Raw genomic sequence first — 22,283 nt, 5'->3', positions numbered from 1 at the left:
TGCATTTGCTGCATGCATTTATTAAATTTCTGAAAAAATATTGCTCAGGTAAAAATTCATATTGTGTTTGTTCATTACCTTCATAAAAAATGTTAATTGATAGCATTTCGTTTATAACAAAATCATAAGGCAAACCAAACATGTTTACCATTTTTAAAACATTAAATTCAACCATTCGTTGGAAAAAACCTGGTACTAAACATTTTACATTATTCTTTATTAGAAAATATTATTTTGTAAATATATTAAAATAGAGATGTATGTTGTTTTGGTTAATATGCAGTAATTGAAGAGAACCCTTGCATACAAAATGTCACAAGCCAGCACAGCCCCCTCACTGAGGTCAATCGGACCTATTTATTGGTCGAGAGTTGTGCGCAGAGCGTACACGCATGTACCCTTTTATTGTTTGAGCTCAGCAATAGACCGATCCACTAAGCTCCACCCATTGCTAATTGACCAATCACAACGCAACGAAGGTCCGACAAATAAGGTCCGACACGCGTGCGCGTATCTTGGCGCGCGCGTCAGAGTTGTGCAGAAAGGCATTGGAGAGCCCCACGTGTTCTTGCTCACACGTGCGTCTTGGGCGGAGCCTACTGGATCGGTCTATTGCAACAGGTCTATTATGATTACATGTATTCAACAAACTGGGAATACAAAAGAAGACACTTTCAAGAAGACAAGTTACTACAAATTACATTGCTCTTTCCACACATCAGTGGTTGGGAACAAGACCTTGGATATTGTATATAGCTAAATACAACTTGGAACGACTTTAACATAAAAAATAGCCTGGTTGCCAAAAATGTGTTTAATAGTAATATTTAGTAATATCTAACAAAGACCATGGTAATTTCTGCCAGGGTGATTTCAAAAGAAAAAACATTGTAACGATAAATTTGCCTTTAAAATTTGGAAGTTCATTGGAAGATTTTGGAAGAGTACAATCATTCCAGCCCCCAACATTAATTTGGTTAAACACAATTACCAAATCACATCAACAACATGTGGACTATCTTTAGTGAGAAGACAAAAAACAAACAGTGGATACAATTTCATACTCTGTATATGGAGTGAGTACAAAGTCAACAGTTTTACAGCTCCATGTTCTGACATGCCTATTTTCTGTCGACCCAATGTTCTGATAATCTAGGGACACAGGGGCGTCAGAGGGGTGGCGAAACAAAGGGACGTCGGAACATAGGGGTGTCGGAACATAGGCGTGTCTCTCTTCTCACAGATTAGTGTTTTCGGGTTAATACCTTAAACATGTACTAACAAATAATGAAGCACTTCTCAATGTTTACAAAATGCGTACAATCCTTACAATTAACAAGCATCAAGAACAAACAACCACAACACTACTGCTAATAGGACTTTTGAACGCTACGTGGCAGCAGACTTACCAGGTAAGAGGTAAATAAATGTCTATTGTTAACGTGGTTCTGAGCATGCGCACATTACCCAGAACAATGGATTTTACCTGGTAAGTCTGCTGCCCCCAAGGGTCCCGAAAGTCCTCTGTTGAATTTTGACTCTACCAGGTTCATACATGCACAAAGGCATTCACCGGAGAGCGTCATTTCTAAGACACATAGTTATCATATTCTTGCACAGTGTACAATACACAAAAAAAGCCTAACATCTAAAACACACAAGCGTAAAAGGCTATTCATAATGCTGACATAGGTGGATTAAAAAAAAAAAAAAAAAAACAAACAAAAAATGAAACATCTTCTTGAGAACAAAATTCTCAACATCAAGACAGAAATAAAAACTTACTAGTTTTTAGTTTCCGATTAAATACAATTCTGTACACGTATTTACAGGTTTTCGATGTTTTTTTTTTTTTTACATGGACAAGCAAGGCAATAGGAAGTATTTACAATTTACTTTTTATACAAAATTTAACATTGATTTTAATAGAAAAGCAAAAGAGTTAACAGATGTAATAGAATAACTTTTTATTTGTTAAAAAATTCCCAAATATTGAAGATATCAATAAGAGACTTCTGTATGCTAGGTGGAGGCAGATAGAATATAAATATTTCTTATTGTTGAAATACTTACATAGATAGATAAAAAACCATTCTTATATAATGCATATCACCATGAGGTCCCTATGCGCTTACAACAAGCAGTGCCTGAATTAAAGGGAACCTATACCTTCTGTTTTTGGAACCGTTTGATTGTTTTAATCCTATACAAATGTCGATATATACAACAAAACTAACCACCTGTGACAATTTCTTTTCAAAAGGTGGTACATACACTGTTTTGAGATATCGCCGAAAATCCGGTTATGTCTACGCAGGAAGAATAATCCGCAATTGGAACACACAATCCGAGAAACATATCTGACAGAAACGTTTCTCAGATTCAAACTTTTTAGAATAAAAACGGATATAATTTTCTATAACCACATTACTTTGAAGTGGAATGATTTACAAAAAAATGCTGTACTTCTCACCAAGTAAGTTTTTATTGCCATTCATTTTAAGAGTGATTATCAAATGTATATCAATGAGGCTATGGCTGGAATGACCCTAACCAAAGCCAAAGCCAAAGTCGCTTGATGCAAACACGTTCTTAAACTCAGAGCATGAACAGGTTCTCTTGACGAGTCTGCTTCCACGTAGTGTCTCTTGTTGTGAGCATGACATGAGCCTGAACATCCGACGTCGCACTTTGAGGTTTGCGAATTACGCCAGAGATTGGCCTTGATCCGACGTCAATTGACTGTTGCGCTGATCTCACATTCATTTTTGAAGTCAAATTCTATGTACACGTTTACATATAAAATATGTACTGTCATACATGTATGTTGTCTCCAATGATATCGCTGGTTCTGTAAAACCAAAACCTGTCCGGACATGGACAGGGAACCAGTCTACTATAACATTTCCTTAAAGTTTTGTACTGATCAACTCTCTGTTCTTACTAGAAGTACTGGAAGACTGAACTCAACAGTTACTCAAAGATTTCCCCTTGTCAGTACTGTTGAAGAATTTGAATAAAAAAAAAAAATAAAAAAAGTGTTTTAAGAACACCCACCCCCCAAAAAGACATACAAAGTTGCCAGAGTTGAATTTGGGTTGTCTCGTTAAAAATTTGATCATTGCGTATTCTCCATTTCGAAGAGGGAAAACAAGATATCCAAAGTTGCCAGAGTTAGAATTGGTTTGTCCAATTACAAATTTATCATTGCATATTTGACGACCCAAAATCAGGCACTAGTGATAAGGCATGAAAAGTGAAGGCAACCGAAACATCAGCCTTGATATCTTTGTGATGTGATGTCTTAAACATTCTATATGTTGAGAAATACTTTTAGGCAAATGCATAATTTTGTTGAGCATCATTCAAAAGGCCACTTTGAGTTTTGAGTTGTTAGTGTCGGGCACAGGGAATATTTTAAAAGTGAAACTAGCAAATCAGTAGTTTTTATGGCCCTTTTTGAAACCACTGCTGCGGCTTTGGGTTCGGTTCAGGCTAGCTTGGCCCCGCGGTTGTTTTGACAATAATTATGCATGCTGTGTATACGCACTCCAATCTTCAGACGAGAGGACGGAGTCTGAAGCCGAATCCAAAGCCGGTTACGAAAAGGGCCAATGAATGAAGTAAGACACACATACATCAGAAGGTATGAACAGAAAATTTGAGTTGGCCTTTTCCTCGAAGTTATACATTGCTGATTGCTCAATGTTCCCGAAGACCACAAGAGGGCAGCATTCATTCGACTCAGCTGCCTGATTGATTCTCTTTCTCCGTTCTCTCTGAGAGTTGTTGATATGTGCTGTATTGATTCAAACAGCACAGAAGTTAGTGATACCCTAACACTAGAGGGCAGCAGACAGATGTCTCCAGTTGGCTTTCCTTATCTCTCTCTGGGTATAATAAAAAAAATTGTTGTCTATAACTGCCAACAGAGGGCGATGTTTTGGTAAAACATGCAGTCAGTCAGGCTCTTCTTGTTCTCATTTCCCTCTTGGCCCAAATCACTGTTTGGTTATACACAGCTTTGCACCGCGCTGTTGCTTTTCCCGATGTCTTTGAGTGAATGGACGAGACAGTTACATGTGACCACACCTGCTCCAGCTCTGCATGTACTGATATCCTTGATTGGAGTCCACCTGTCAAGAAAATGGAATGGTCCCAGTTAAAGAAAAAAAGTACAATCAGTTCATGCCTACTTTCTCACATGTAACACAAAATTGTGGGGTGAGATTACTATCATTCAAGGAAATAACATTTTCCAGCTACTTTTTTTAACCAAGGGGAATGGGGATTAAAAATAATCTAGGAAAAAGATATGTGTGGGTTTTGTTTTCACTCTTGATATGATTCCCTTCCTTTGCTTTTGTTTATCCGATAATACTTTCATCTTTATCTATCCTTTTTACTTGTAGTTAAATAACATTTTAAAGGGGGCTTTTTCTTGTTGATACACTTTATATTCCCCTGTCTAAAACTGGTCGTAGTTTTTATACTGGCCTGTAGGTTCTCTTTATGAAGCCTGGTACCACAAGTGCAAGATTTCAAAAATTGTTGTTGGAGTCAGAATAAAAAATTCAAAACCTACATTTCCAATGTTTAAATATTGTCAAAATTGCTAGCAACTGTGGATGGGTGGGTCAAAAAAATCAACTGCAAATTAAAACTCAATTTTCAATTAATATGGTCAAATAAATGGGATGTGGCAAAAAAAAAATAAATAAATAAATAAAAAATTGTAATTATTGACCATTCTTAAAGGCCCCTTAGAATTGGCTGTGCGTCTCCAATTCACCAAGGAACCAGAGCTAAACAATAACAACCTCGACAGCAAACTCAACTTACGTTTCAGTTGCTGGATCGAAACACTCCGATGACATGAGATAAGAGGATCCGTTGTGACCTCCGACCGCGTAGATCTTGCCGCTGATGACCGAGACACCCACCCCACCTCTGCACATTGACATTGAGGTCATTGTACTCCATGCTTTAGTCAGAGGGTCGTACCTCTCTACGGAACTCAGAGGGGAACTGTCGTCAAATCCACCTAAAATAACCACAAACAGACAGATGGGTTGATAAATGGTTTATTGATCAAAATGAATTTAGGGTGTTGACATCAAGATCTGTCTACACATCTTCAAGGCGCATCATTGAAAGGATTCGGCAACAGCAAAGAACTCGCAGCCTACGATCTGCCTCACTCAAACCTTCTCTTTGAGCTTTGGACAAACACTAAAACAGGAGACTGATCTTTCTCTAATGCTTGCCGACCCTGTAGAATTAACTTCCCGATAGCTGCAGAAAAGCAAACTTGCTTGACTCATTCAAGAAACTGCTGAAAACCAGCTTGTTTCGTCAACAGTGATTTATATTTTAGGCCATCCTGGTTTTTTAATATTTTTTGAACAGTGCAAATGAAACACATCAGTAGGCCAAGGTAGATGAGCGCTAACTGTCCGCGTGTCATGGCTAATCGGTTTAGCACTCCGAACTAAGATTTGTTTTCTCTCTAAAATTGAATGTTCGAGTTGTATTGATGATTTACTAGGGTTCTTAGGCAAGACACTCAACAATTATTGCATTGTGAGACATGAAACAGCTGGTCTATCTGGCCGGAAATGGGTACTTTTTAAGTGTTTAACATAATTGTTATCTCCCAGAAAGTTCTGAGAAGTTTAAAATGTAAACATTCTGAGACATTTAAAGTCTAAACATTCAATCAATCAATCAATCAGAGAGAATTTATATAGCGCCAAAATCAACCAAAGTTGTTCAAAGGCGCTCAAGACAGTTGGATGAAGTTAATGTTGATACACTTGTTGGAATAGAAAACATTTGAGGAGTTTCTTGAAAGTGTGAATAGTGTTAGCATCCTTGATGTGGTTAGGGAAAGTGTTCCATTCGGCACTTTCAGCTACGGCAACGGCACTTTCAGCAGCCACCCCTTCTCTTAGCGATAAGTGTTACTGTGATCTTTTATGTGGGAGTGTCATGGCCGAGCGATTAAGAGCACCGAATTCAAACTCTGGTGTTTCTGATCAGCAGAGTGTGGGTTCGAATCCCCAGCCGTGACACTTGTGTCCTTAACCAAGACACTTAACCATTGCTTCGTCCTTCGGATGGGACGTAAAGCCGTTGGTCCCATGTGTTGTGTAAACGCATGTAAAAGAACCCAGTGCACTTATCGAAAAGAGAAGGGGTACGCCCCAGTGTTCCTGGCTGAATTGGCAGCATATTGCGCCAGAGCACCTTGTAAACCATTACATGGTGCTTAAGGATTAGGCATTAAATCATAATTCGCCCCACTCCTTGCAGTAATAATACCTGGCACTTTGTATCCTTTGGCAAAAGGCGCATTATAAATACGGTTGCTATTAATATTACGCAATACGCGGGGCCAACAGCTTTATGTCCCACTGTTACATATAAATCTCTGAAATAGATCTCCAATAAAACAATATGACTAAAAGTCAGCAAAGCAGCAGGGTTTTCGACAAGGTCTACTCAAAGCTTTTACTTACCTATCACATAGAGGAATCCGTTGAGTGCTAGAACTCCCCCTCCTGCGCGTCTAGTCTGCATTGAGGGGATCGGAGTCCACTTGTTGAGGTGTGGGTCATATCTCTCACAGGTATTAAGCGTGGTCGAGCCATCGTTACCTCCAACTATAAAGCAAATTTATTATACAGGATTAACATTTGACATTCATCGCTGAACACCTACGGCGGTTGGTCTAACATTGTAATCACCACAAACTATGGAGCAAATTTATACAAGATCAACATTTGATATTCATCAAGGAGCGCTGATGATGATAACGGGTCGTCTAAAATTGTTATTTTTATTTATTGAGCGTGGTTGAGCCATTGTTACCACCAACTATACAGCAAATTTATACAAGATTAACAACAGACATTCATCTTTGACTGCTGATGATGTTAACGGGTCGTCTAAAATTGTAATCATTTTTATATATTAAGCGTGGTCGAGCAATCACTACCGCAAACTATACATCAAATTTATTCAGGATTAACAATCACCTTTGACCACTGATTATGTTACAGGGCTGTCTACAAATTTAATACTTTTTGTCAGAATGTAGAATTATGTCACCAAAAGGCGACCAGGCTTTAATACAACTTGTCTCAACCACATTCATTGTCTCAACCATATTCACTGGTATTCGGCCATGATCTTTAACAGCACAGCATAATGAACTTCACACTCTGCCCCCATGTCTTGACCCTTGACCTTCACTGACCTGCATAGATGTGGTCATTAAGTGTAGCCACTGCAACTCCTCCTCTTGCCATATTCATGGATGCAGCATAACTCCAGCTGTCGGTGGCGATATCGTATCTCTCTACCTCACTGAAGCACATGTTATCATCGAGACCCCCGATGGCGTACAGTGGTCCACCGAGCTGAGCCACGGCCAAGCCTCGCCTGTAAAGGGTAGGACAAAGAAGTGAAATGGTTACTTTTAATCCTTCATTTCTGAATTAATATCAGATGCCCAGACAACGCTAATGTTGTGTAAATGTTTAATCACCATTTTTTCAGTAAAAATTTCAACAACAAACACCTGAAACATAAAATTTCTTTTGATTCTTGAATCTGGGTGCTATTTTTAAGTAGGAAACATTAGCAAAGTTAATTATCCGGACACAATCTTTGCTTTGACCTCTATGTGTTGCCTCCTGGTCACCATGGTCCAGTGGTTAAGACTGCAGGACCGCAATCACAAGGTTGTGTGTTCGAATCCCCCAGCTAACCTCTGATTTTCACAATGACGAGAATCAATATTGTTGTCTAGTTGATTTGTGCAACTCATAAACGTTAAATCAATGTTTGTATGAGAGAAATTGGATGTTGCCAGCTTTGCAATTATATCCTCTGCAGAGTTCCCTTGGCGAGAAGATAATTAAGACAGACAAACTCCAGAAGTGGTGGTCCACTGGGTATTTCAAGCAATGAGATGTCTCATCATATCGTACCTTTTGGTCTTCATTGGAGACAGCAACTTCCACTTATTTGTCTTAGGATTGAATGCTTCTAGACTGTTGAGGTGATCTTTGCCATCATGCCCGCCAACTGCATACACTTTGCCTGAAAGTAAGAAATACAACAAACCCAAATGTAAACACAACCTTCTTCTGAACCCCTCGCACATGCAGCTTCTGTCTGCCCCATTCACAATTTTGGGAGTAAATGCTGATGTTTTTCAGCTAAGCAAAAAAGAGCGGGAAACCAGCCACAAATGGTACCGATGCTAATTTGGCTGGCAATCTTATCGTGGCGAGGATAGTTTTGCTGTTATTGTTGTGCTTTTATAAGCAGCTCCTCAAACCCAGCAGGCTGAAACTGGTCTGCCTTCGATATCTACAGACGTAATGACGCACTGAGCCCATCCTTAGTTAGGACGGGTAGTTAGGACGAGGTCGTGGGTTCGAATCCCACCCGATAATATGCCTGTGGTATTTTTTCACAGGACTCAGGAAAGTACTGAGTATACAGTGCTACCACACATCGGTGTATGGGTAAAAAAATATATAATTTTTTTTTTAAACTAAGAATGGTCGAGTCAGTGTTGGGACTCCATGATTTACCTGATGCAGCAATCACTCCCACATGCCTTCTCTTGCAGTTCAGCTCGGCGACATGGAACCAGCGATTGCTTCGCAGATCGTAGCACTCAATAGACTTGAAAGGGTCACCGGAAGCACCTCGCCCACCAACCACAAATAGGACACCTGTATTACAATATAAAACGAGAGAACAAAAGACTAATTAACAATTGTCAATTAATGTGTACTCCTTCTCCTACTACTATTGGCACGGTGCGTAAAGCGCTCGCATCTCACCAAGGTGACCCTGGTTCGATTCAAGGCTAGGGCCATAAGTGAGTAGAGTTGTGCGTTGGTTCTCTGCTGTGGCACGAGGGTTTTTCCAGACCATCCGGTTTTCCTCCCTCATGAAAAATCAAACCTTTTCGATCTTGGGTGTGCTCCGTGGTCATAATAGGTTGATGTGGCTGACAGCCAACGTCGCCCTTGCATGCCTGCTTCTCGAACACGTTATAGCCCTGTCCTCGGCACTTCAGCTCTAAGCTGTGGGTAAGGATGATTTGCCCCCAAAGTTATTACCGTATCCAGCTTGCTTGGCACCATCTAGGCCCAACTTCACAGAGCTTCTTAAGCACAAGTAGCTAAGCAAAACAAAATTATGCTTAGCAGATGCTTAGCAAATAAAGTTACCGGTCAAAATACCATCTAACATGTACCATGGTATCCTGCTTTGTCTCTTGAATTCCGAAAACATACTCCAAGGTAGTGTAAAGTCCCTCAATCCAGAAAAATAAACCGTACACAGCAAGTAGATGTGGTGTTACCTCAAACCAAATATACATCACCATGCAATGCCTCAAATCCCATACACTAAAATGTATACACTTTCCCTTTAAGTTGTGGATTGTTATGAAACACCTTCTCTTTTGGCTTTCTTCACAGGTGGTTCAAGGTGAGGGGTCCCCAAGGAGACCCAGTTTATACCTCATGTTTACAACAAGGTGAAAGTCTGTTTATTTCTCTAGTTCAGACACCAGTAAACAAGACTGTTTTCCCTCAAGAATTGTGTTTGTGTTTGCAAGCCCCTAAAGTTCTGCAGGAAGCCCCCCAGGGCTAGAAAGTACAAAGTGCCAGAGGGACATATTCAATTAAAAAAATGGTTTATTAAAAAATGTATCGCAGTTTAACACTGAATTGCACATGCCAATAGAAAATATGATAACAAAATATCACAAAAATAGAAATTAACAATAAGGATATTAAAGGCAGTGGACACTATTGGTAAATACTCAAAATAATTATTAGCATAAAACCTTCCTTGGTAACGAGTAATGGACAGAGGTTGATAGTATAAAGCATTGTGAGAAACGGCTCCCTCTGAAGTAACGTAGTTTTTGAGAAAGAGGTAATTTTCCAGGAATTTGATTTTGAGACCTCAGATTTAGAATTTGAGGTCTCGAAATCAAGCATATGAAAGCACACAACTCTGCGTGACAAGGGTGTTTTTTCTTTCATAGTTATCTCGCAACTCCAACGACCAATCGAGCTCAAATTTTCACAGGTTTGTTATTTTATGCAAATGTTGAGATACACCAAGTGAGAAGACTGGTCTTAGACAATTATGAATAGTGTCCAGTGTCTTTAAACAAGAAATTATTACTATGATACATTGTCATATCAGCAGAGGCTGACAACTGTGGCAAGATGAAGTACAGGGCTGTGAGTTATGAAACCCTTTTCACACTGTATCTATTATCCCTGTTGAACACAGCCCTGAGAGGGCCCCAGTACTTATTTACCCCCCATTTACCCCTGCACACTTTCACACTGTGTCCCTATTCACTGGGGCTTTCACGTTTCAAGAATACCCAAGATTTTACCGATTACCCTTACTCCAGATTAGGGGTGGCTTTTCCCTGGGGTATGCCTATTTGCAGCCGATAGACCAGGGGCAGGACTGGGGGTAAACCCAGGGGGTAAAGCCATCATAGTGTGAAGGCCGGTCGTACATGTATGCACCACAGCAAACCTTTTTTTAAAGATGCATGCTCAGAGCTTGTTCATCCAAAAAGTTTAAAATCAGTTTGGTTCTGTTCTCTTCATGTCATTTTCCACTTTGATAATGGTCAAGTAACTAAAAATGTGGTCCAGTAAATATTCTGAGCTTTACGCCCTGTGGTCCTGTGGATTAATCCCCTAAACTTGAAGACATGATCAAGTGGGGGACGCTAACCATTTTTTTTATAATAGATGTTAAATTTGCATCGGGGATAAAGAATATTAATTTTTGGTTTTTACCCATACACCGATGTGTGTTAGCACTGAATACTCAGTACTTTCCCGAGTCCCGTGGAAAAATATCACAGGCATGTTACTCGGGTGGGATTCGAACCCACGACCCTTGCAATTCTAGAGCAGTGTCTTACCAACTAGACTACCGAGGTTGCCCGGCAGCTAGAGGCAGTTCGAATCCTATGTTTTTGGCAGCGGGTACCGCAACGATATAATAGATGTTAAATTTGCATCGGGGATAAAGAATATTAATTTTTTTTTTTTTTGGTTTTTACCCATACACCGATGTGTGTTAGCACAGCATTTTTTTTACTTACTATTTTAAAATGACCTCAGGGGAGGGGCAAGGCTGTGCTATCAATACAGAAAGGAGGGTACACACAAGCACCTGTGCTGTTATTATATCCCATTCTTTATTCCTGAATACAGGATCCATTTGTAGGTCACTTGTCTAGCTCAGGGAGGCTTACACTGTTGTCGTAAAAATAAAAATAAAACATAAATTCAAGACATCCTTGAAACTTTGAAAAGCTTGAAAAACTTCACCAGGTGAGTGAACAAATTGAACTCTCAACTATGGAAATATTTAGAGCACCTTTGGTGGGTTGCTGTAAATAGCAAGTTTCTGAATGCACTGTGTAGTTGAAAGCAACAGAGACCTTTTTGTTAAAAGGATACAAAACAAGTGCCATGAGGGATTAAAACCCAGACAGCTGTGAAAAAAAAAAACCCAGTTTGTTGCACCAACCAACCAACTTTTACCACACATAATACACAAATGGAAAAGTCAAGTCACTCTAACATACTTCTGAGCTTTTCAATTCCAACTTTTTGCCTCAAAGTTCAGCACAATATAACTTATAAAAACTGAAAAAGAGACATTTTAGGTCTTTAAAAACTATGTTCTGGTCAAGTAGTGAGTGGAAATTGTTTATAGAAACTTGAGCCCTGTGCACAGGGGTGTAGATACAAGCTGTCTTTGAACATGTACATACAACTGTAGCTGGGGCCTTCATCATTATAACAGCAGAGGCCTTGAACAAAAAAGCTAAGTTCACCCCGACCCCTTTCCTTCAAAGTGTTGGTTCAGCAATTTGTTTGCAACCTGAAGATTTCTTAAACATCGCCAGGGATCCTAGGGATCTCAGATCTATGATGTCCTTAGTCTCAGGGGTGGCAGCAATTAAATATATGACAATGTTATTGAGATTAAAACAACACCGTAAACATGTCAGCGGACCGACTCTAAATCACTATTCCTTATGGAGGTCTTGTTCAGAACACGTACTTTAAGTTTGCCCCACCCCACCCACAAACATACACAACCACAAGCTTGGTGTTTCACATTGACACAGTGATGCATCCCTCACAGCCCAAGAATGGCCTGCTCGGCCCTCAATGCACCCACTGGTAGGTGAGGTTGGTCTCAATCTCGACCTTCCCCCTGCCATGGATTCAATATCATTGTAACCAACTGCCCATTTAGCTACCCCCACCCTCTCCCCAACCAGGGGCAAGTTCAAGCAGCTACCTTTTGTCAACCAGAAATATAATGTTCCATGGTTATGTAAAATAATAATGAAGACCAGCGCAATTCAACGGTAACGGAAGGACGTTTTGATTCATAACAAATAACAAATAGCCTTCGAGAAAGACTCTGCTAGGGTCGAAACATCAGGCCATTAACTATTTTTTAGGTTACAAATAAGCAGCTTCAAATAAATGAGCTTGCATGCACTACCTCCCACGCAAAATTGACCAGCGGTTATAAATATCACATAATTCCTCTCCAACCCCCCACCAACCATTACCACCTGCAAACAGAGGGGGGGGGGGGGAGCCCCACCCCCGAGGATAGCTAGTAGGCAGATATTCAAGTTGGGACCATTAACAAACTACTCTAGTTGGTGCTATTGCTAAGCCATTGGACACTTTCGGTAAACAGAATTTTCCAAAGGCCCACACTTTGTTTATCACAACTTGTATATAAAATAACAAACCTGTGAAAATTTAGGCTCAATCGGTCATTGGAGTTGGGAGAAAATAACGGGGGAAACCCACCCTTGTTTCCACACGTATTGTAGACTTGACTCAAGTCCCAATCCCGTGACATCCCAAGAAAACTACTGCTTTGTGATTCTCTGCATTCCAAAACCTGTTCCGCATGTGGACAGCGACTTGACGATGTCGCAGTCGCCTGGTATGTAAATGTATTCACTTATGAATAAGTAACATTGTTACGTGATACGTTTTGACCAATCAAACGCACCCAAAAAGAAGACTAGTTCATTTGTCACTTGTGGGTTAAGTACTTAGTTGATGATTGAAATACATTTTTTAATAACCAATTAATTATAATACGTTGTAACATACGTTGGGGTCGGTTTTGTTTGCAAAATTTGAATGTTGGGAAGTGCAATAAAACGACTTATGACACCGACACCCCCTTGCCTGCTAATGAGTTTACCCTCCCCACGTGCGTGCCACGTGTAAACGCGTGCCTTACAACGTCTTCTACTGTGATGTCACAGAGTATAATGAATATTTTACCGGCAGGTCAGTGCTTCCACGCTCCCATTGGTTTTGTACATCTCCCCATTTGGGGAGATTTTCCAATAACAACGTGCAGAGTAAGAAACGACTTTGTCAAGTCCCATTCTCGGAACCACCTTTTGACGGCGAGCGCGCACTGTACTGTATGACACAAGGTTGTTTCATAGTATGTTGAGGTAATAGCTAGGGACCTCTCACACGAGAATGGGACTTGAATCAAGTTTACACGTATTGCCGTGTCATGACATGTGTTTACAGTAAATCTGTAATTCTCGCTATCGAGAATTGATAATTGTTTTAATGTTTTCTCAAAAAGTAAAGCATTTCATGGAATAATGTTTCAAGTGAACTCTTTCACCATTACCTTCTGTAAGCCCTGTAAGTTATTTGTAAATCTGTGAACTTTTTTATTTTTTTTTTCTGTTCGGAAAGTGTATTATTGCTTTAAGATGGGGCGGAAAATTTATGTACATGTAAATGTAGCTGTTTGTACCCAATGGGCTGATTTCCAGCCTCAACAAACCCATGGGTATCCTCTGCAGTGAACCAGAACTCTGCAGTCCTCTGTCCAGTAGAGATACCCACTCCTTGGCACCCATGGCCAGCCCTCCTTGGTTTAACCCTGAGCATCCATGACCAGCCCCCCTAGGTTCACCTCCTGAGCAAGGGCATTTGCCAGGCAGTCCAATTAAGAGCCCCTTAAAAAGATAATTAGAAACAAAGTCTGGAATGTCCACCAACAACGCTTCAAGTATTGTCCTTGATGAACAATCCTGAAATATTGGGGAAAGAAAAATGCCTATAAATCAACGTTTGTTGGCCTAAGGTCCCAAGTGAGTCTGGGACTATCAAGTGATAAATTGTAAGTGCATGTAAAAGTTATCAGCTCAATTTCAAACCATTTAAACCCATTAAGGTCACAATGCGACCTACTTTATGCACAAAGGTACAACAGATCTATAATGTGTTCCTGTATAGAATTTGTAAGTGTTCACAATGATTATTTATTTTTGTCTATTGCTTTTTTGTTATTTATTGTAATGCAAAGTGGAATATTTTCATTATGTCCATTTTCTTTATAATACTATCAGTGAACAGTTTCTGTTTTCCAAAATGCTACACAAAACATATCAGTTTCAACTATATCACAATTTTCTCTTCAATATTGGCATTTGGTATGACCAAAATAAGTTCTCTTGCATGTACCTGCTGGACGAAAAAGTTTCCTGATTATCATTTTCATTTTCAGCCTAAAACACCCTCTCCAAAAAAATTAACTAGTGGCATATTAGAAATATTTGTGCTTTACACATATATTTCGCACTTAAGTCTGCTTTAAAGGTAGTGGACACTATTGGTAATTACTCAAAATAATTATCAGCATAAAACCTCTTGATAACGAACAGAGATTGCTAGTATAAAACATAATGAGAAACAGCTCCCTCTGAAGTGACATAGTTTTCGAGAAAGAAGTAATTTTCCATGATTTTGATTTCAAGACCTCAAGTGTAGAATTTGAGGTCTCGAAATCAAGCATCTGAAAGCACACAAATGCGTATGACAAAGGTGTTTTCGTCTTTCACAGTTATCTCGCAACTCCGACGACCAATCGAGCTCAAATTTTAACAGGTTCGTTATTTTATGCATATGTTCAGATACACCAAGTGAGAAGACTAGTCTTTGACAATTACCAATAGTGTCCACTGTCGTTAAACAAATGATAGCTCCAGTAAAAATTCAGAGAGGGAGAGAGCAGAGAAACCCCCCTGATGTTTTAATTTAAAGGCTTTATGTTCTTAATTTGGAGGCCTGCAACAGCTGTATAATCCACAGAACCATTGTCCGACCACAAGGCCTATTGTTTTCAATCTACTGTCAAAATTTGAAGGCTGTCTTTTGTTTTTGCAAAAACAAGAAAGAAGAAATTCCAGCGTCTTAGAACAAATCTCCCGAAATGTAACTCCAGGCGGAAAATAACAAGCTACCTCCCCCTTCGTCAAGTTGAAACTTGATGGAGGTCAGGAGAGTTAAACGAAAAAATAATCTCATTACGGTATTTTTGCCTCGGGGTTCGGTTTGACATTAACTTCGTCAAAAAAATCCAACACAAAAAAACAGAAAAAAGTATGAATTGTCTACTGAGCCAAAAATCCCTAGGTGAGTTACAAATAACGGGCAGACGAAACTGAAACAATGGTATATTGTAACCCGAGTCTTGAGTTTTTCTTCAAAAAACTGTAAGGATCCTTCAACAATGCAAGACTAAGTATGGGATGTTATTTTTAGAAATTAGAGTATTTTTGTTGAGCCACGCAACGATTCTTCCAAGGAAGTCGCAGCTGGGGATGGGAGCTAGGTTGACGATCAGTAGCAGAGAAAACAAAACTGCGATCAGATGTTCTTGGCTAAAGGGGGAACATGGAGAAATAGTTCTGATTCATAACAAGCATGGATGAATTGTAGGTCTTGTAACATGTAACGTTATCTCGGCCTGATACTTCTTGGAGTCAACAAAAGCGATCGACTCCATGCCCCTCTGGTCAATGTGTTTGTGCCCTTGAAATGCTCCAGTAGAAATTTCCAATGGAGAAATGCATTTGCCCTTTCAAAAACAAACATACAGCCTCTGAGAACTAGAGATGTTAATCAACTAACTTTCGATTTCTTCATATCTGAAATAAATAAATAATACCCCTTTTCACCATTCAGACATTAAAAAACCCTGAATTATCTCCAAAAGTCATAAACTTCTCAACTAAAACGCTGCTGGACCAGTCCTGTTATTTAAGCATCCACTTATAAACCTGTCACATCATAACAACTGTGGCAGTGTTTGTAAACTGATCTGTTAACACTATATAAATTTGTCTACCAGTAAATCTTGCACACATGGGTATGGGGACTCTCATACTGGCAATTTGAAAAAGGACAAAATGTTTTTTTCTTTTAAGAGTGAAAGTTCAGAGTGACATCAAAGGTACTGGACACCTTTGGTAATTGTCGAAGACTGTATTACCACTTGGTGTATCCCAACATACGCATAGAGTAAAAAGATACAGGTAACAATGAAAAAGAAAAAAAACCTTGTTACACAATAAAAAGTGTGTGCTTTCAGATTCCTAAAAAAATGACTAACAGCCAGAAGTCTTTCAATGTTTTAGTGAGAAATCACTCTTTCTCAAAAACATTTGCTCTGAACACATACAAAAAGCTTGTCTCACAGTCATTGAGGAAAAACTTTTCAAAGTTCACTTCCACTTTAAAATGCTAACATTTATGTGTGAGTTGGGAGTAGGGTAAGGGGCCTTCACGCCCAACCCTTGCCTTATGGTACGACTCTGGATTATTAGTGAACTACATGTAGGAAGGTACACGTTATTAAGTCATTAGTCTGACAGTCACATAAATATTTTATTGCAGGTGAAAAGAAGTACGTGTAATGTCACATTCGATCAAGTATGACGTTCGTCTGATGTGCACTCAAAAGGTCTTTTAACCCTTACAAGACAATGTTTGATATGCATGAAAGAATTAGGTGGTGTGATTTTGAAACACCTGTTCAGGGCTGCAAAAGACCACATCACACCACCTGAATCCCATAAAAAAACAAGGGTACTACAAAATGAGGAAGGATCCTACATCTCTTCACTGTAACATTATACTCTGTACATCTTTCCAGCATGTTAAAGGCACTGGGGTGGATTTCACAAAGAGTTAGGACTAGTCTTATCTCGAGTTAGGACGAGTTACTAGTCCTAACTTAGGACTAGCTGTACGTTTTTGATATCTCTTAGGACTGATCCTAAGTTAGGACCAGTCCTAACTCTTTGTGAAATCGACCCCTGGACACTGTTGGTAATTATCAAAGACCAGTCTTCTCACTTGGTGTATCTCAACATATGCATGAAATAACATCTGTGTAAATTTGAGCTCAATCGGTCCTCGAAGTTGCGAGATAATAATAAAGAAAAAAACACCCTTGTCACAGTTGTGTGCTTTCAGATGCTTGATTTCGAGACCTCAAATTCTAAATCTGAGGTCTCGAAATCAAGTTCATGGAAAATTACTTCTTTCTCAAAAACTATGTTACTTCAGAGGGAGCCGTTTCTCACAATGATTATACTATCAGCTCCCCATTACTCGTTACTAAGTAAGATTTTATGCTCAAAATTATTTTGAGTTATTACCAATAGTGTCCACTGTCTCTAAAAGGCACAGGGGTCGATTTCACAAAGAGTAAGGACTAGTCCAAGGAGATCCTAAGTTAGGACGAGTAACTCTTCCAGATAAGACTACCCTTAACTCTATGTGAAATCCAATCCTGGACACCTTTGGTAATTCAACTCCCTATGATTAAAATAACAACATATTATTTGCATGTTTTTGAGATTCCCACAAAATATGCTTGGTAAAAGGTAAAAGTTTAAATGGCAAACACTGTCCGAATCACTGATTTAAAAAAAATTCAACTTCGAACGCGGACATCAAATTCAAATATTTTAGTGGAAAATACTTCTTTCTCAAAAACTCAATACTTTAGAGGGAGCCATTTTTCACAAAGTTTTATACCAAAAACTCTTCATTACTCGTTACCAAGTAAGTTTTATGCTAACATTTATTTTGAGAAATTACCAATAGCATCCAGTGCCTTTAATTTCCCCAAAAGCTGCTGTCTTTTTTTGAAGATGCTAGGGGGTCCTGTCTCATCCTCTTACATGTACAAATGTACATCCTGAATGGCACTTTCCAGTGGAAAGGGGTGTGTGTATAAATGCTGAAAGATATATGAGGAACAACTGAGCATGCGGAGTCAATACCAAGGGGGCTGCACCATACCACCAGAGGAATCTTAATGCACGACAGACAATGAAAGAGCACAACCCTGGTCTGATGTCACAGGGTTTAAGCCCCACTACATTTGGCGTGGATTCAAGAATTTATTGTCAAGCCTTGAGATTTCGATCAGAGAGCCTCTCTCTCTTTCTGGGCCAAGGGAAGTCAGTCACATTTCCATCATCAATTCGCCCAAAAACAATGCATGTGGTTTTTGTTGGTTACGGTACAGCAGGTCTGATGCTTAGTTCTCCAGATGGATGGCACTTTTCCCATGATGGGAGCAACTCCATGAGGGGGATTTTAAATTTCTACTTTGGCATTTCAAGGTGCATCAATGCACCAACTAGGGCCCAATTTCAAAGAGCTGCTAAGCACAAAAATTTGCTTAGCATGAAATTTCTTCCTTGATAAAAACAGGATTACCAATCAAATTTCCATTTGTTGCATATTGCTTGTTACTGGTATTCAGTTGTTGTTTGCTCATCCTAAAAACCATGTGAAGATTTGGTTGGTAATCCGGTTTTTATCGAGGCAGAAATTTCATGCTAAGCAAATTTTTGTGCTTAGCAGCTCTATGAAATTGGGCCCAGGAGTATGGAGGGGTATGGATTATTGTTATTAACATCACTGACGTGTGCCTAGTGAGCAGGGGTTGCCCTTAACTAGTCAGCACGACCAGGGGTGGACTAGTCTAATCTTGAGTTAGGACGAGTTACTCGTACTAACTTAGGACTAGCCATACGTTGTTAGTATCTCCTTGTCCTAACTCTTTGTGAAAACGACCCCAGGTACTGTAAAATGTAGTAGCTTGTTTTGGAACCATAATTAAAACGCCTAATGCCCGAAGGCCTCTGAGCGCTTTAAAAAAAAAGAGAGGTCACTCCCTTTAAATAAAATATACAACAATTCACACACACAAAATCCACAAGAAATCGGTAACACTTTTATAACAAGACAATAATCTCAAAGTCCACTAGTCCATCAAGCTTTTTAAATAGGAACAATTTTTTTCAACACTGAAGTGGCAAGCCAGACTACTTCACAGTGAAGTTTGAGTGGTCACTCAGGTGTTTGAAATGGCATTTGGCCTCCATGATCACCAGTGTATAGAGAGAAACACTGGTGACTACAACAGCACTCTTCACCAATGTCAGTTTCAACATAACTGCATCACAGCATTCTCTGAATAGCGCCCTCTATGTTTGTACTGTGACAGCCCTGTCACAAATGGCAAGTTTTCATGAAGCAACTTTGAGCAACTTTGGCACAGGAGACACTTTAAGTGTGTAGGGTATTAAAATATTCTGCACATATTTAAAACCAAAATATTGGCTAGATTGGATTACAATTTTAAAAAAATTGAAATTCTTTAAACATTGATGACTCCAAATGGCCCGTTAGGCACATTCAGTACTGATTTCGAAAATGACTCTTTTTTTCTTAACAGCATATCTACAATATCCCTTAAAAATATTTTATTAATGTAGGCTAAAGTACTTGAGTGACTGCACTCCTTCAAAATCTCACCACTTTCTCTAAAACCAAACCACATTTTTGGGGACACCCAGCATGAAGCCACCTCTCAAAGCCCCAATGGAATAGGGGCATTCTCCCCATAATCCAGCCTTGCATAACGCATTTAACCACATGGCACGGAGCCAATGACCTTTTTATCAACATACAGAACACATGACTTGATCCATCATTTCACATGTTCACCATCACTCAACACTTCCAGCCTCCTGAAACAGCACAACACTGAAAAAGGCAGAGCATCAGACACTACAGAAGTTTTGAAACTGACTGCCCTGATATTTTGTTCTTGAAGGGCAGGGCTGCTTTAAGTTAACAGAAAGGCATCTTTGTCCTTGTTAATGTTAGGTCAACGCAGTTTATGAAATTGGCAGCCCTGATACTTTGTCCTTGGTAGGGCAACGCAGTTTATAAAATTGGCAGCTGAGCCCTGACACTCACCTGGGTAGGGCAACGCAGTTTATGAAAATGGCAGCCCTGATACTTTGTCCTTGGTAGGTCAATGCGGTTTATGAAAATGGCAGCCCTGATACTTTGTCCTTGGTAGGTCAATGCGGTTTATGAAATTGGCAGCCCTGATACTTTTTTCTTGGTAGGGCAATGCGGTTTATGAAATTGGCAGCCCCGATACTTTGTCCTTGGTAGGGCAATGCCGTTTATGAAATGGCAGCCCTGATACTTTGTCCTTGGTAGGGCAATGCAGATTATAAAATTGGCAGCTGAGCCCTGATACTTTGTCCTTGTTAGAGCAACGCAGTTTATGAAATTGGCAGCCCTGATATTTAGTCCTTGTTAGAGCAAGGCAGTTTATGAAATTGGCAGCCCTGATATTTAGTCCTTGTTAGAGCAAGGCAGTTTATGAAATTGGCAGCCCTGATATTTAGTCCTTGTTAGAGCAAGGCAGTTTAGGAAATTGGCACTCAACTGAAAAAGCAAAGTTTGTTACCTTGTTCATCCCCACACGTAAAAAACACCCTGTAAACTTTCCGAGCAACACGATATAGAGAAATACCTCTTACAGATTGACCACCTAGGTTTTGAGGTTAATATCAGTCTACATTGAATTCCCCCCTCATTGGCATCGTTGTCACAACCAATCCTGTAGAGACACTGAGTGGAGCCCACTGGAGTTCTGCTTTTTCTTTTTCACAGAAACTTCAACCATCGACTCTATTACAAATAAACACTACCAATTTGGGTGGATTTTTCCCCTTAATTCTAACAGTAATATTATATCACAACATGCAGGTATCAAAGAGTTTTTATAAGAACCCTGTGTCCCCCCCCAAAAAAAAAAACAAAGAAGAAGATATTTGTGACATCATACAAAAAATCTCCAGGGTTTAAGTATATTTTGATCTTTCCTATATTGTTTAATGTGGATACTTTTTCCCCTAGTAAAAGTATTTAAGTAACTGTCACTGAAGTCGAGGGCAAATGAAATTGGCTGTAAACATTGTGGAATACCAAAAGTCAAGATACTTCGCTCCTTGCTAAAAAATATAAAATTATATAAAAAATATAAAATATAATCCTTGCTAAAAAAATATTTTTGCTCTATAGGAAAGTTTGGTTGGAGATTGTTTCACTGATATCACATAAACAAATTAAGTCTGCATATATATCAATTTCAAAAGCACTGCCTGTGAACATGATTTCTCATTAATTGATTTCCCTATAGCTTTACCAGACTTTTTCTTTGCAAAAAAAAACATTTATTTTGCTCTAAAGGAAAATTTGGTTAAACAGATATCACATAACAAATGAAGTCTGCATGTAGCCTAAGATACCAATTAAAAATGCACTGTGGAAATATTTTCTCATTTATGGATTTCCTTTCTTGAGCTGTACCAGACCTTTTCATTACAATTTTGTTTATAATACTAACATAAAAGAATTAATAAAAACAAGCATAAACTTGTCATTGATCCAAGGTTTTGAGTTCCTTGTCAATGCCATCAAATCCAAGGGAGAACCTATCAATAAAAAAACACCTCAGCCAACTAACCTCAAATGTCAGGTTGTATTAGGTTCATTTTTAAAAGAAGAAAAATGTACAAGTGTACATGTAAGTCAAAAACCATTGTTCACAATGGCATTGATTGAAGCCAAGCTGCATAAGTGCTCAAGCTAGTTAATAGGCAGTGGACACCTTTGGTAATTGTCAAAGACTTTTTGTATCCAATCATATGCATACAATAAAAAAAATGTGAATTTCTTTACTTATTGGTCATCGAAGCTGCAAGAAAATACGGAAAGAAAAAAACACCCTTGTTGCAATGCATACATGTGTGTACTTTTAAGCCTGAAGCCTTTTACTATTTAATAATAATAATAACAAAAACATTTGAGTGAGAAACCACCTCTTTCTCAAAAAACTACATTACTTCAGAGGGAGCAATTTCTCACAGTTTTTTGTTTTACCATCAACAGCTCTCCATTGCTGGCTACCAAGTAAGTTTTTATGCTAACAATTATTTTAAGTAATTACCAATAGTGTCC

At 39.1% G+C, this 22,283-nt stretch overlaps 1 protein-coding gene across 3 annotated transcripts in view; it reads right to left on the bottom strand.

The window, feature by feature from the left end:
• LOC139936232 (kelch-like protein 8) overlaps positions 1-22,283 on the bottom strand; it is a 61,519-nt gene continuing 39,236 nt past the window's right edge. For all 3 annotated transcript variants that reach the window (XM_071931013.1, XM_071931014.1, XM_071931015.1), the window contains exons 4-9: positions 8,610-8,753; positions 7,998-8,109; positions 7,262-7,446; positions 6,522-6,665; positions 4,843-5,044; positions 1-4,136 (exon numbers count right to left, since the gene is read on the bottom strand). In XM_071931013.1, the coding sequence (XP_071787114.1) occupies positions 4,013-4,136; positions 4,843-5,044; positions 6,522-6,665; positions 7,262-7,446; positions 7,998-8,109; positions 8,610-8,753 (911 nt within the window). In that variant the 3' untranslated portion in view covers positions 1-4,012. The remainder of the gene's footprint in view (positions 4,137-4,842; positions 5,045-6,521; positions 6,666-7,261; positions 7,447-7,997; positions 8,110-8,609; positions 8,754-22,283) is intronic.

This window comes from Asterias amurensis, chromosome 4 (genome assembly GCF_032118995.1).
Source record: "Asterias amurensis chromosome 4, ASM3211899v1".
Lineage (NCBI taxonomy): Eukaryota > Metazoa > Echinodermata > Asteroidea > Forcipulatida > Asteriidae > Asterias > Asterias amurensis.
This window is presented reverse-complemented; position numbering and strand designations above follow the sequence as displayed.